We start from the raw sequence: 15157 nt of genomic DNA on the forward strand, positions 1-15157 counted from the left end.
TATGCGATATCCTGTTTATATTGACTCTCCTAGTAACTGACCTTAGCCTGTCTCTGTATTTACCCTGTAGATGCTGTTCCTGCTTATATTCACTCCCTTGCAAACTGATCGTGGCTTGTCTCTAGATTAACCACTCATTTACTACATTAACCATGTCTCTCTCTCCTGTTTTGACCCTACTTGCTGATTTCTCTTTGTACCTCCCTGGTGATTCTGGAGGGTATGTTACTAGTGTACTTGCACCATTTTCACCATTTTCACCTCCCACAGTGGTTTCAAAATATTGATAGCAGTTTTGGGACGGCTGTAACACCCCAGAGTGGTGTTACCACTCCTGCACCTTGCTACTGTCTTTATTGGTCTAACCTGTATGTCATTTTATGTATTTTGTTCCAGGTCCTCTCCATAATGTGCATTCCTAATCTTTTTTTGCAACTGTTTTATTACATGTAATGTGCCTGGTTCACCAGCAGGTGGCAGCAAATATGGCAGAGCCATCCTTAGAGAGAATAGAACTTAGCATTCCATTATCCCCCTCTTTGGGCAAAAGTGGGCCAGTCCTGCTTGCTACCAGAAGGAGGTGGGAAAGTTTTTGTTTGTTCTGGTTGAGACTCCATGTTGGAGCTGCCAGGATTCTAACCTACTTTTTGGCTAAACATAATTCTGACTACAAGAGTGAACTGCAGCATAAAGAGGAAACCAAGACACCAAGTAAGCTTGTCAGTACAGCAGAGTGAGAGAAAGATATAGCAGAGTTAAGTTTGCCTGCCAGTTTAATGCTAAAGCCTGCTGGAACCAAGACAAAGCCTAAAACTGTTTGGAGAAACGTTTATTCAAGTAAAGCTGCCATTGAACTTCATCTCAACCTCTGGACTCAAGTTATTTCTTCAAATCCCTCAATTATTCCCCCTATTTATTGCTTCGGAGCCAAAGCCTGGGGTCCAGCCGTATCCAGGTAGGAGCACCGTGACACACCTAAAGAGACATTATGGCCGCACTACACCACTCGGCATTCCTACCAAACCTGGGTCGCGATATAGAGGGCCCTGGGGGGAGGCCGCCCGTTGCACATCTTAACTGGATCCTCTCGAATGGACTACACACTTAAATACAGTTAAAAATCAGATTTGCCCATGATATACTGGAACAACATATGCTAAACTATGCAACTAAAATCCATGTAGAAATTTCACTGTGGTCTCCTTTTCTCTAGCAATTGTTGAAGACCCCTACGAATAAGATCTTTGGCCAACCCATGATTCTATCAATCAGAACAATTGATTAAAATATGATCATTTGAACTCACTAATTAAACCTGGGGATATTTAATGAAAGTGAATCCGTCAGCTCCAAAGTAACCATACCTCCATATAGGACAGGTGCCATGAAATATAACCATAACTTTCATGTGAAAATCCAATCCTCTAATTCTGAAATATGCTTCTTTGTATCCTTAGGCCTCATGCACACGACAGTTGTTTTTTGCGTCCGCAAATTGTGCGTCCACCCAAAATAATGGATGCGGCATCCGTTTTTTTTGGAGGATCCGTTTTTTTCCACAGATCCCTTGTAATAAATGCCTATCCTTGTCCGCAAATGTAAAAAAAGTAGGACATGCACTATTTTTTTGGCTGAAGGGAAACACGGACGCGGAACACAAACGGATGAACTATCAGCATTTTTTTGCTGACCCATTGAAATGAATGGGTCCCCATCCTATCCGCAAAAAAAAAAACGTATCGGAGGCCGAGAAAAACAACTGTTGTGTGCATTTAACACTGACAAATGTAAAGTTATGCACATGGGAAGGAATAATGCAAGTCACCCGTACATACTAAGTGATAAAACACTCGGTAACACTGACATGGAAAAGGATCTAGGAATTTTAATAAACAGCAAACTAAGCTGCAAAAACCAGTGTCAGGCAGCTGCTGCCAAGGCCAATAAGATAATGGGTTGCATCAGAAGGGGCATAGATGCCCGTGATAAGAACATAGTCCTACTACTTTACACATCGCTAGTCAGACCACACATGGAGGACTGTGTACAGTTCTGGGCTCCTGTAAACAAGGCAGACATAGCAGAGCTGGAGAGGGTCCAGAGGAGGGCAACTAAAGTAATAACTGGAATGGGGCAACTACAGTACCCTGAAAGATTGTCAACATTAGGGTTATTCACTTTAGAAAAAAGACGACTGAGGGGAGATCTAATTACTATGTATAAATATATCAGGGGTCAGTACAGAGATCTATCCCATCATCTATTTATCCCCAGGACTGTGACTGTGACGAGGGGACATCCTCTGTGTCTGGAGGAAAGAAGGTTTGTACACAAACATTGAAGAGGATTCTTTACAGTAAGAGCAGTGAGACTATGGAACTCTCTGCCTGAGGAGGTGGTGATGGTGAGTACAATAAAGGAATTCACGAGGGGCCTGGATGTATTTCTGGAGGGTAATAATATTACTGGCTATAGATACTAGAGGGGGGTCGTTGATCCAGGGAGTTATTCTGATTGCCTGATTGGAGTCGGGAAGGAATTTTTTATTCCCCTAAAGTGGGGAAAATTGGCTTCTACCTCACAGGGTTTTTTTTTTGCCTTCCTCTGGATCAACTTGCAGGATGACAGGCCGAACTGGATGGACAAATGTCTTTTTTCGGCCTTATGTACTATGTTACTATGTTACTATGAAGCCTTAAGCAAATATGTTTTTTCTGTCATGGTCGGTGGGGTTGTTCATCTGCACCATCGTTCTGCTAGCAAAACCCTCAGTGCCTCCGCCTCTTAGATTTTTTAGCTGGTAGCAATGGTCGTGTTGATGGGGGTAAAGTTGAAACAACCAGAATACCCCTTACATTTGAAACTGATTTTGGAGGTGACAGATTCCTTTAAATATGAATGATCCTTACAAGTAAAAGTATTCATTGTGAAATGAACCCTTTCTGTTCCCCCTATTAGGGTCTTCTAGGTTCTCACCTTTAGAGAAAATTTGAAGATATGTGTTTCCTTACTGAATACAACAATCACAATCTATAATATTGCATTAGAACTGTGATTTTAATCAAAAAGATGAAGCAATTTATACATTTTGTGACAGAAGAATTGCAGGGGTGGCGCTCAGTGGGTGCTGTCTGCAAGAAGCGGCGGTATCGCGGCAAGAACCACACAAAACTGCCGCACTGGAAAGGCAATGAGGTGTATTTGAGATACTGCGCTGAAGGACAATTTTTAGAGGTTTATATTGTTAAACAGTTATTACAACTTGGTGCAGGCTGGCATACGAGGATATTTCACTATACAGGTATTTAAGCTGGTTTGGAGACCGCTTACCTGTAGCGAAGACCTCAATTGGCGTGCTTCTGTCTGCGTCCCTGTAGTTTCAGAAAGTCGGCTTATTTCTCTTTTCTTTTTCTTTTCTCCGCTTTTTTGCTGGTTTATTCCTTTGGATGTAAGTTTATTTTTCTTTCTTCTTTATCGATGCTTTGGGTTAGGATGGGGTAATCCAGCTGCAGGATGGGTCGGCGTGCTGTCTCGTGCCCCGGCCGGTGACACGCTGCTGCCGCAGGTGGAGGTGTGTGTGGGGGAGTGGTTGGCGCTCACTTGGAGTTTGTTAGTGACGTCACTAAAGCGGTCAGGCAATGACCGACAGGTGCCAGGTATCCTCCAACGCGTTTCGAACAGAACGCTGTTCTTCCTCAGGGAGTGCTGCCTGGCTGTTTGTGTACCCTTTTTATAGGTACTTCTCCAGCGCTTTAACCTCTTCCCTGCCAATCCTGCATGGATTCAGTGTTATTTGCCTATTCAAAGGCGAACAGTTCCAGCTCTGCATTTAGTCCGTTTGGTATTAGGCTATCCATATTAAATATCCATTTGGATTCAAATGGATATTTAATATGGATAGCCTAATACCAAACGGACTAAATGCAGAGCTGGAACCACTCCCCCACACACACCTCCACCTGCGGCAGCAGCGTGTCACCGGCCGGGGCACGAGACAGCACGCCGACCCATCCTGCAGCTGGATTACCCCATCCCAACCCAAAGCATCGATAAAGAAGAAAGAAAAATAAACTTACATCCAAAGGAATAAACCAGCAAAAAAGCGGAGAAAAGAAAAAGAAAAGAGAAATAAGCCGACTTTCTGAAACTACAGGGACGCAGACAGAAGCACGCCAATTGAGGTCTTCGCTACAGGTAAGCGGTCTCCAAACCAGCTTAAATACCTGTATAGTGAAATATCCTCGTATGCCAGCCTGCACCAAGTTGTAATAACTGTTTAACAATATAAACCTCTAAAAATTGTCCTTCAGCGCAGTATCTCAAATACACCTCAATTTATACATTTTGTATTTTGTGTATTGTGGTAATGTGCTGTCATCATACATATATGTGTACCGTAGCACATCCATCTATCAGGCACCATGGACATCCAGCCATCCCCACACACAATAAAATATATTTTTGTATCACTATTTGCTTTAATGTGACGCAAGCTTGCACTGTAACCCCATCAAGTGACATAAAAACAGGAGCGCATACTCACTTGCTGCAAACAATGGAGATGGCCACCAGAGACACTATGAAGACGACACCTGCGGCAGCCGAGCCGGCAATCAGGGGAAGCTGCTCTCTGAGCTCGGATTTGTAATCCTCTGAAAGAGAAGATAGGAGAAATTACACAGGGCGCTGTGAGGCTGGCCTACAACAATCAGACTTTTGTAACGTAGCCTATCATTTGTGTCAGATGGAGCATGGAAGGGAATCTACAAATCTAGACCTTGAGTCAGATCTTTATTATATGTATGTTCCCATTCACGATTCATGTTGAACCATCTAAAATGTCAAGTTGCCATTACGAACCTCCACTCTTTTCACCCAGCAAAGGTCAGAAAATCTGTCAGAGACCTATCTCCCAGAAATTTCTTGTGTATGTACAAGTATATTCATATGGTTCGGCTGATAAAAGAACCTCATATCCAGCATTCTCTTTGTACCCGATGTTAATCGCATAGATTATTGTCTTGTGAGCAGGGCCCTGGCTTCTATTGTTTGAATTGTTAATATAAAGGGAACCTGTCACATTGAATATGTGGCGGGTGGCGGCTGTATAATACAGCAGACACACGGCCGCAGTGACAGAGAATGACTATGACGCGGGACCCCCTCATTTAACCTCTCAGATACTGCATCTGTGAGGTTAGGCAGACCGATGCAACATTCTTTCCCCCCACCTTCTGAACAAAGCTCCCGCAGTGAAGTTGTAGGGCTCCAATCGGTTATCTGACAGCCTGGGCCCTGCTGGAGTTTCCCAGGGCTCCCATAGTAAGCCTACTGCTAAGCTAGGCACAGCTCAGCAGGGAGTGCATCACAATACCAATCACCATGGGATCAAAAGATCCCAGGTTCTAGCCTCCTAAGGGGGCCAATAGTTATTAAGTTTTAAAAAAAATGTTAATTTTTATTTATTTTTTAAAACAAAAAAATATTCCAAATTTAAATCACCTCTCTTTCTCAATTTTACATATAAAAATATATAAACAATAAATAAAAAACAGGTATCACTGTGTCTGAAAATATCTGAACTATTGAAATATAAAACAAAACAAAAAAGTTTTTTCTATACAAGTTTGGTAATGCCATAATCGTATTGAACTGCATAATAGGAATGTCATGTCATTTTTAGCACACATTGAACTCCGTAACTTCAAAACCCCAAAAGCCTTGGCGGAATTGTGCTTTTGTTTTGTTTTTTCCCATTTTACCCCACAAATAATTTTTCTGAACTTCCAATACAAGACATGGTCAATTAAATGGTGCCATTGAAAAATGCATTTTGTCCCACAAATAATAAGCCCTCATATGGCTGTGAACGAAAAAATTTATGGAGCATTGCACAAGGATAGGTAGGGGGTGGATCCTGTGTGTATCAGCAATCTTATTTTACTGTACAGCTGGGATTGTAGCCCCGATCTTTGGGTCTGCAGCTCCGCAAAAAGATAGAGCATGTCCTATTCTTGTCCGCAGCTTGCGGACAAGAATAAGCATTTCTATGGGGGTGCCGGGCTGGTGTGTTGCGGACCAACAATTTGCGGGTCCGCAACACACCACGGACGTGTGAATGCAGCCTTATTTATATATTGCTGACCATCAGATTTACAGTACTTTATTTTTTTTGCATAACTGGGACAACCCCTTTAAGGTGACAATATACCTGAATGTTAATTTTGCCAACAGATATCACTTCCCCACTCCCCTTACACATGCATGCTCGGCTTGGTGGAGCATGTATGTGTTATTAATGTGAAGAGGGGAATAAGCCAATGCCAGATATCTCTGGTGGGAGTCTATCTTCCTTCAGAACAAAGGATGGGGTAAGTTGTAATTCAGCATGCCCAACCCTATTTTCCCCTGACATTTGCTGAACGAATGTGGGACAGACATCTAAGGCAGTGTTCACACATCATAACACAGTCAGTCTTGAGCAAGTCTTCACAAGTATAAACAGAAGACAGAGGAGCATTGCTAAGGCTCAAAATGGGCCACTTTAGAGCTACTTTTCTAATAGAAATGTACGATTTCAGTAATTAAAGTATATTGCAAAAATGGTCGGTTCACCACCCCTACACATTACAAAAATAAAAAAAAGAATGACAGTTACACTTTAACCACCTCAGCCCCCAGTGCTTAAACACCCTGAAAGACCAGGCCACTTTTTACACTTCTGACCTACACTACTTTCACCGTTTATTGCTCGGTCATGCAACTTACCACCCAAATGAATTTTACCTCCTTTTCTTCTCACTAATAGAGCTTTCATTTGGTGGTATTTCATTGCTGCTGACATTTTTACTTTTTTTGTTATTAATCGAAATTTAACGATTTTTTTGCAAAAAAATGACATTTTTCACTTTCAGTTGTAAAATTTTGCAAAAAAAACGACATCCATATAGAAATTTTGCTCTAAATTTATAGTTCTACATGTCTTTGATAAAAAAAAAATGTTTGGGTAAAAAAAAAATGGTTTGGGTAAAAGTTATAGCGTTTACAAACTATGGTACAAAAATGTGAATTTCCGCTTTTTGAAGCAGCTCTGACTTTCTGAGCACCTGTCATGTTTCCTGAGGTTCTGCAATGCCCAGACAGTACAAACACCCCACAAATGACCCCATTTCGGAAAGTACACACCCTAAGGTATTCGCTGATGGGCATAGTGAGTTCATAGAACTTTTTATTTTTTGTCACAAGTTAGCGGAAAATGATGATTTTTTTTTTTTTTTTTTTTTTCTTACAAAGTCTCATATTCCACTAACTTGTGACAAAAAATAAAAACTTCTATGAACTCACTATGCCCATAACGAAATACCTTGGGGTCTCTTCTTTCCAAAATGGGGTCACTTGTGGGGTAGTTATACTGCCCTGGCATTCTAGGGGCCCAAATGTGTGGTAAGGAGTTTGAAATCAAATTCTGAAAAAAATGACCTGTCAAATCCGAAAGGTGCTCTTTGGAATATGGGCCCCTTTGCCCACCTAGGCTGCAAAAAAGTGTCACACATCTGGTATCTCCGTACTCAGGAGAAGGTGGGGAATGTGTTTTGGGGTGTCATTTTATATATACCCATGCTGGGTGAGAGAAATATCTTGGCAAAAGACAACTTTTCCCATTTTTTTTATACAAAGTTGGCATTTGACCAAGATATTTATCTCACCCAGCATGGGTATATGTAAAATGACACCCCAAAACATATTCCCCAACTTCTGCTGAATACGGAGATACCACATGTGTGACACTTTTTTGCAGCCTAGGTGGGCAAAGGTGCCCAAATTCCTTTTAGGAGGGCATTTTTAGACATTTGGATACCAGACTTCTTCTCACGCTTTGGGGCCCCTAAAATGCCAGGGCAGTATAAATACCCCACATGTGACCCCATTTTGGAAAGAAGACACCCCAAGGTATTCAATGAGGGGCATGGCGAGTTCATTGAAAAAAAAAAAAATTGGCACAAGTTAGCGGAAATTGATTTTTTTGATTTTGTTCTCACAAAGTCTCCCTTTCCGCTAACTTGGGACAAAAATTTCAATCTTTCATGGACTCAATATGCCCCTCAGCGAATACCTTGGGGTGTCTTCTTTCCAAAATGGTGTTATTTGTGGGGTGTTTGTACTGCCCTGGCATTTGAGGGTCTCCGCAATCATTACATGTATGCCCAGCATTAGGAGTTTCTGCTATTCTCCTTATATTGAGCATACGGGTAATGAGATTTTTTTTTTCCGTTCAGCCTCTGGGCTGAAAGAAAAAAATGAACGGCACAGATTTCTTCATTCGCATCGATCAATGTGGATGAAAAAATCTCTGCCAAAAAAAGAAAAAGGAGGGGAAAGGCGTCTGCCAGGACATAGGAGCTCCGCCCAACATCCATACCCACTTCAGCTCGTATGCCCTGGCAAACCAGATTTCTCCATTCACATCAATCGATGTGGATGAATAAATCATTGCCGGGATTTTTTTTTTTATATATACAAAGTGTTTGCCAAAGTATATGAACACCGCCACCTCCTCAGCTCATATGCCTCGGCAAACGTATCTTTTACTGCAGAGGAGAAATCTCGTCTTGCAGCGCCGCATACACCGACTTGCGTGTAATCTGACAGCAGCGCAATGCTTCTGTCCGAATGCACATCAGTGCTGCAGCTAGTCGATCGGTTGGTCCACCTGAAAGGTAAAAAAAACAAAACAAAAAAGAAAAAACCAGGCCGCAAAGCAATAACTTTATTAACTGTTGAACAGAACATAGAAACTTTTTTTAAACTTTTTTAACTGAACATTTAACTTTTTTACTTACCGGTATTTTTTTTTTTGTTTAGTTTTTTTTACCTTTTATAGAACAAACCTCTCCTTCCCCATGGGACAATGTGCAAAGCGCAAATCGCCCAAAGATGTGGCGAAGTACATTATGCACTTTATCCCAGGTGAAAGGAGAGGTTTGCAGCAGCTGTGAGTGAATGGGCCCTAATAGCCCTGTGTGCCTGTCCTGGTGAGATGTGATCCCTATGCTAAGTGTACCTGTGTGTGGTACTTCCGGAAACACTCTCCATAGCATAGGGCAGGGTGGTCAGCACAGTCAGGACAGAAATAGCGGGTGTCACGCCTTATTCCACTCCTGCTACAGACACGACATCTTTTTCGGGGTGACGGTTGGGTTGAGGTACCAGGAACGACACTGGGGAAATGTCGCTCGTGTAGACGGCTAACTACACTGGTGGATGGGGCCACGGAACCTCCTGGGTAAAGGAGGTTCTCGATGATCTCTTCCTGGAATTTGAGGAAGGATCCTGTTCTCCCAGCCTTACTGTAGAGAACAAAACTATTGTAGAGCGCCAATTGAATTAAATATACAGACACCTTCTTATACCAGCGTCTGGTTCTGCGGGAAACTAAATACGGAGACAACATCTGGTCATTGAAGTCCACCCCTCCCATGAGCGCATTATAGTCGTGGACACAGAGGGGCTTTTCAATGACACGGGTTGCTCGCTCAATTTGGATTGTCGTGTCTGCGTGAATGGAGGAGAGCATGTAAACGTCACGCTTGTCTCTCCATTTCACCGCGAGCAGTTCTTCGTTACACAAGGCAGCCCTCTGCCCCCTTGCAAGACGGGTGGTTACAAGCCGTTGGGGGAAGCCCACGCGACTAGTTCGCATGGTGCCACAGGCGCAAATCCGTTCTAGAAACAAATGCCTAAAGAGGGCCACACTTGTGTAGAAATTGTCCACATAAAGATGGTACCCCTTGCCGAATAAGGGTGACACCAAGTCCCAGACTGTCTTCCCACTGCTCCCCAGGTAGTCAGGGCAACCGACCGGCTCCAGGGTCTGATCTTTTCCCTCATAGATCCGAAATTTGTGGGTATAGCCTGTGGCCCTTTCACAGAGCTTATACAATTTGACCCCATACCGGGCACGCTTGCTTGGGATGTATTGTTTGAAGCCAAGGCGCCCGGTAAAATGTATTAGGGACTCGTCTACGCAGATGTTTTGCTCAGGGGTATACAAATCTGCAAATTTCAGGTTGAAATGGTCTATGAGGGGCCGAATTTTGTGGAGCCGGTCAAAAGCAGGGTGGCCTCTGGGACGGGAGGTGGTATTGTCGCTAAAATGCAGAAAACGTAGGATGGTCTCAAATCGTGTCCTGGACATAGCAGCAGAGAACATGGGCATGTGATGAATTGGGTGCGTTGACCAATATGACCGCAATTCATGCTTTTTTGTCAGGCCCATGTTGAGGAGAAGGCCCAAAAAAATTTTAAGCTCGGAAACTTGGACTGGTTTCCACCGGAAAGGCTGGGCATAATAGCTTCCCGGGTTAGCGGTTATAAATTGTGTGGCATACTGGTTGGTCTCTGCCACGACTAAGTCCAAGAGCTCCGCAGTCAAGAACAGCTCAAAAAATCCCAGGGCCGAACCGATTTGAGCCGTCTCAACCCGAACTCCAGACTGGGCGGTGAAAGGGGGAACTACTGGTGCGGCTGAAGTTGGTGACTGCCAATCAGGATTTGCCAGCACCTCAGGGACTCTAGGGGCTCTACGGGCCCGTCTTTGCGGTGGCTGCGACGGGGTAACTATTGCACGTGCCACCGTACCAGCTTCAACTGCCCTTCTGGTGCTCGCTACTTCACCAGGTTGTACGGCAGTGCTGGTACTAGGTCCAGGAAGGGCTGCGCTGCTGGTGTATGCCTCACCACGTGATCCGGCAGCGACAGCCCCACTCTGCTGCTCTTGAAGCGGATCCTGCGTAACCTGTGGTCTAGCGACATGGGGCCGGGTACGCCTGGTGCTGCCAGGGACCTCCACCTCCTCGTCCGAACTTTGGGTCAGAGAGCCACTGCTTTCCACAGGTTCATATTCTGACCCGCTAGATTCGTCAGATGAGGGTTCCCACTCCTCATCCGACTGGGTCAGAATCCTGTAGGCCTCTTCAGAAGAATACCCCCTGTTTGACATTTTGGACTACTAAATTTAGGGGTATTCCCTGAGACTACCCAAGAAAAAAAGCAAGCCTGTCTTACAAAGGGGAGGCTAGCGAAGTACCGGAGGCTGCTGCGGTTGATAAAAAATATCAAAACTGATTTTTTTATCGCCGCAGTGCGTGTAAAATGAATGTGCAGTGATCAAAAAATAATAATTTTTTGTCACTGCGGTGGGGCGGGCGTGGGTGAACGCACGTGTGGGCGACCGATCAGGCCTGATCGGGCAAACACTGCGTTTTGGGTGGAGGGCGAGCTAAGGTGACACTAATACTATTATAGATCTGACCGTGATCAGTTTTGATCACTTACAGATACTATAAAAGTACAAATGCTGATTAGCGATACGCTAAACAGCGAATAAAAGTGACTGCGGTGCGGTGGGGTGGGCGCTAACTGACGCTAACTACCTAACCAAGGGGCCTAAACTATCCCTAAAACCTAACAGCCAATACCAGTGAAAAAAAAAAAGTGACAGTTTACACTGATCACTTTTTTTCCTTTCACTAGTGATTGACAGGGGCGATCAAAGGGGTGATCAAAGGGTTAATTGGGGTGCAGGTGGGTGATCTGGGGCTAAGGTGTAGTGTTTGGTGTACTCACAGTTCAGTCTGCTCCTGTGCTGGATCCAACCGACGAAAAGGACCAGCACAGGAGCAGACAAGCCATATAACAGATCATATTTACTAATATGATCTGTTATATGACTTTGGATTGGATTTTTTGAAAATCGCCAGCCTGCCAGCCAATGATCGTTGCTGGCAGGCTGGTGACGAAATACTTCTTTTAATTTTGCCGGCCCGCGATGCGCATGCGCGGGCCGGCTTTGAGCGAAATCTCGCGTCTCGCGAGATGACGCGTATATGCGTGACTCTGCGCAGCGCTGCCACCTCCGGAACGCAATCCTGCGTTAGGCGGTCCGGAGGTGGTTAAAAAAGAAAGTGTATGTTATATATATTTTTTTTTAAAAGAGCCATTTATTCCATGATGGGGTATACAGACATAATATAAAAACAGAAGTACAATAGGCATGCACGTATACATAGATATATAAGGTTATTTTTCATCGTATGGGTGTCATTGCAGACGTGAGGTATGGTAGTGACCATGATGACTACTCAGAGAACAACACATGGCATTCACTATATTGATACATACAGATAGATCTCCTCTTTAAATGCTAGTCCTGCAGCGAAGGACCAAACATGCTTCAAACACGCTCTGCTGGTTCTGAATCCATTTATTATCAGCAGAAGATTGCTTTTATTTTCTATTTTATTTATTTCGTCTCTGTTTGGAGCATTTGAAGAAAAATGATCAATTTGCAAACAGCGGCTCAAGGACAAAGAATGAAAACTGTAGACATAAAAACCTAACATAATGGGAAGAACTGTAAAAAAAAACATCAACACAGATCTGACACTGCTAATTTCTATGCCCCAAATCTGCAGTGTTTTACAGCACCAGCAATGTGGTTGAGATTTTAGGAAAATAAAAATTGCAGTGTAAATTGACATGCATGGCAATTTATACTGTGGATATTCACTGTCGTTTTCACCCTTTGCAAGGGTGTGAGGGTGAAATCTGTAGCAATTCATTGATTTTACCCCAGAAATACAAAATCAACAGTGGAAATTCCACCTTGTGTGGCTGCACCCTAAGGCCCCTTTCACACGAGCAAGTTCCACGCATCGGACTCGCAGCGTGAGTATGCAGCAGCTCCCGTCCTGACCTCCCAGCACAGATGGGGTCGCATAGCATTATATTGAATAATGATGCTATGTAACCCTTACAGTTCTAGAATGTATTGGATAACACTGACATAATGCTGTCAGTGTTATCCAATACATTCCAGAACTGTAAGGGTTACATAGTCAATAAAAGAAGAAAAACTGCTTTAAGAGGACATAGTTTTAAATTAGAGGGGCAAAGGTTTAAAAGTAATATCAGGAAGTATTACTTTACTGAGAGAGTAGTGGATGCATGGAATAGCCTTCCTGCAGAAGTGGTAGCTGCAAATACAGTGAAGGAGTTTAAGCATGCATGGGATAGGCATAAGGCCATCCTTCATATAAGATAGGGCCGGGGGCTATCCATAGTATTCAGTATATTGGGCAGACTAGATGGGCCAAATGGTTCTTATCTGCTGACACATTCTATCTTTCTAGGTTTCTATGTTTAATAAATCAATATAATGCTATGCGACCCATCAGTGCTGGGAGGTCAGGACGGGTGCTCTTGCTGACACACGCTTCGAGTCCAATGCGTGGAACTCGCTTGTGTGAAAGGGGCCTAAAAGTATGTTCACACAATACGTGTTATGTGGATTGCTAAAGATTTTTATCTGCAGCATTTTAATTCTTTTTGCACATTCTCACATTTGAATAACTTAAGAGTTCTCCAGGCTATAGATACAAATGGCCTATCTTCCAGATAGGTCATCAGTGTAAGATTGGTGGGGGTCTGACTCCCAGCACCTCCATCGATTAGCTGATTCAGGAAGTCGCTGGTGCTGGAAACTGTATAGTGTATGGAGCAGGAGGTAGACAGCGCCATACACTGTGTGGTGGCCTGCTGAGGTACAGCAGCTTAGCTCCCATTCAAGTGAATGGGAGATGAACTTCAGTATGCCAGCGCCGGAAACTACACAGTGTACAGAGCCTTCTTCTGCTCTATATAAAGTACAGTCTCCGACGCCACAGCAGAAAAAATAGCTGATCGGTGGAGGAGCCGAATGTTGAACCTCCACTGATTTGATATTGATAATCTATCCGGTGGATAGGTCATCAATATCTGTAGTTCAGAGAACCCTTTTGAGGCATGTTTACTTGTAGTTATTATTACTAGGTTTCAAACTAGCTTTTATATTTATCGTCCTGACTCCTGCATATTGATAGTCTCCATTAAATATATAGGCATTTACTGTTTAAGGCTCCTTTTTGACAATACCTTTCTTGAAGTAGGTTCTCGGAAGAACTGGTTGATTACATGAGTCCCACTATTGGGAAAATGTAGAATTACATACCACCAACTAAAATTAGCGGGCATCCATGTAATAAATGAACATTATAGTGCAAAACCCCTGGTTGTAGGTCTCTTCTTAAAAAAAGAGAGGATCCGTATAGGACAGGGATGATCAACCTTTGTCCCTCCAGCAGTTGTTAAACTACAACTCCCACCATGCCCTGTTGTCGGCCAACGTTCATGCATCACATGTCAGGGCAAAACAGGATCGGGCATGTTGAATCATGCCAGATTTTTTGTTTTCAAGGGAAATAAGCCATCTTTATTGGTATTTGGAACCTAATTATCTCCCCACTGAAAACACTTGGCCAAACTGAGCATATACATGTGTATCGAGTATGGGAGAATAGCTGTTGACCCAATGAGTGTGTGGCCGACTGAAGGTAAATGGACATCTTTCGTTTTTTTTATTTCCATTAAAGAACCCAGGATTAATGGAAAAAAGAATGTTCTGCTTATTGGAGGTCACTGAAGATAATAACTTTCCATTGTTCACTGTTGTATGGTATATAATTACATGACAGGCAGTGACATGTTTTTCTTCCCTTGGACACCTCATTGACTAGTTTCCCTCCCTAGCGCTCTTCCTGCACTTGCTTTATCTTATCTTCCTGCCCTTGTTCTCCTCCTGAAATTTCCTCCTGTTTAACTTTCCAGGGCTTATGAGTTTAATATTTTCCACATGATTGTCCGAGCCCTAGAACTCGTTGACACTAATGAGCAATCAGCCAGGAACAAGGTGGTTCTGTTTCTGATGACCACATTTCCGTGTTGATAACAGAGATACTTCATAAAGGCTTGAAGGTGGGTAAAGGATGATCAGGCGTAGGAATTCATCCTAAAGGACAAGTGGTATCGGAAATGAATGACAGGACAGGATGGACACTTTTCTCTTATCTGTTCTCTTGTTTTCTATCACTCCATATATAATCCATTGTTTTATTCCCATTATGTGAAAACACTGAAGAAGAAATCCCCTCCGCTCAATCTCGGCCAACTTCCATCTAACCTTTATCAGGCATGAATTCCAAAAGAGGATTGGCAGGGAAGGTGTTAAGCTCTTTGGAACAATACATAGGCACAGCATCTCTTGGCAACTCTACCTCCCTTC

At 43.3% G+C, this 15157-nt stretch overlaps 1 protein-coding gene across 3 annotated transcripts in view; it reads right to left on the reverse strand.

Annotated features, from left to right (window-relative positions):
• The window catches only part of EPHB1 (EPH receptor B1), a 327629-nt gene that overhangs the window by 31418 nt on the left and 281054 nt on the right, over nucleotides 1-15157 (reverse strand). For all 3 annotated transcript variants that reach the window (XM_040427671.1, XM_040427670.1, XM_040427673.1), the window contains exon 8: nucleotides 4544-4652. In XM_040427671.1, the coding sequence (XP_040283605.1) occupies nucleotides 4544-4652 (109 nt within the window). The remainder of the gene's footprint in view (nucleotides 1-4543; nucleotides 4653-15157) is intronic.

This window comes from Bufo bufo, chromosome 4, assembly GCF_905171765.1.
Source record: "Bufo bufo chromosome 4, aBufBuf1.1, whole genome shotgun sequence".
Lineage (NCBI taxonomy): Eukaryota > Metazoa > Chordata > Amphibia > Anura > Bufonidae > Bufo > Bufo bufo.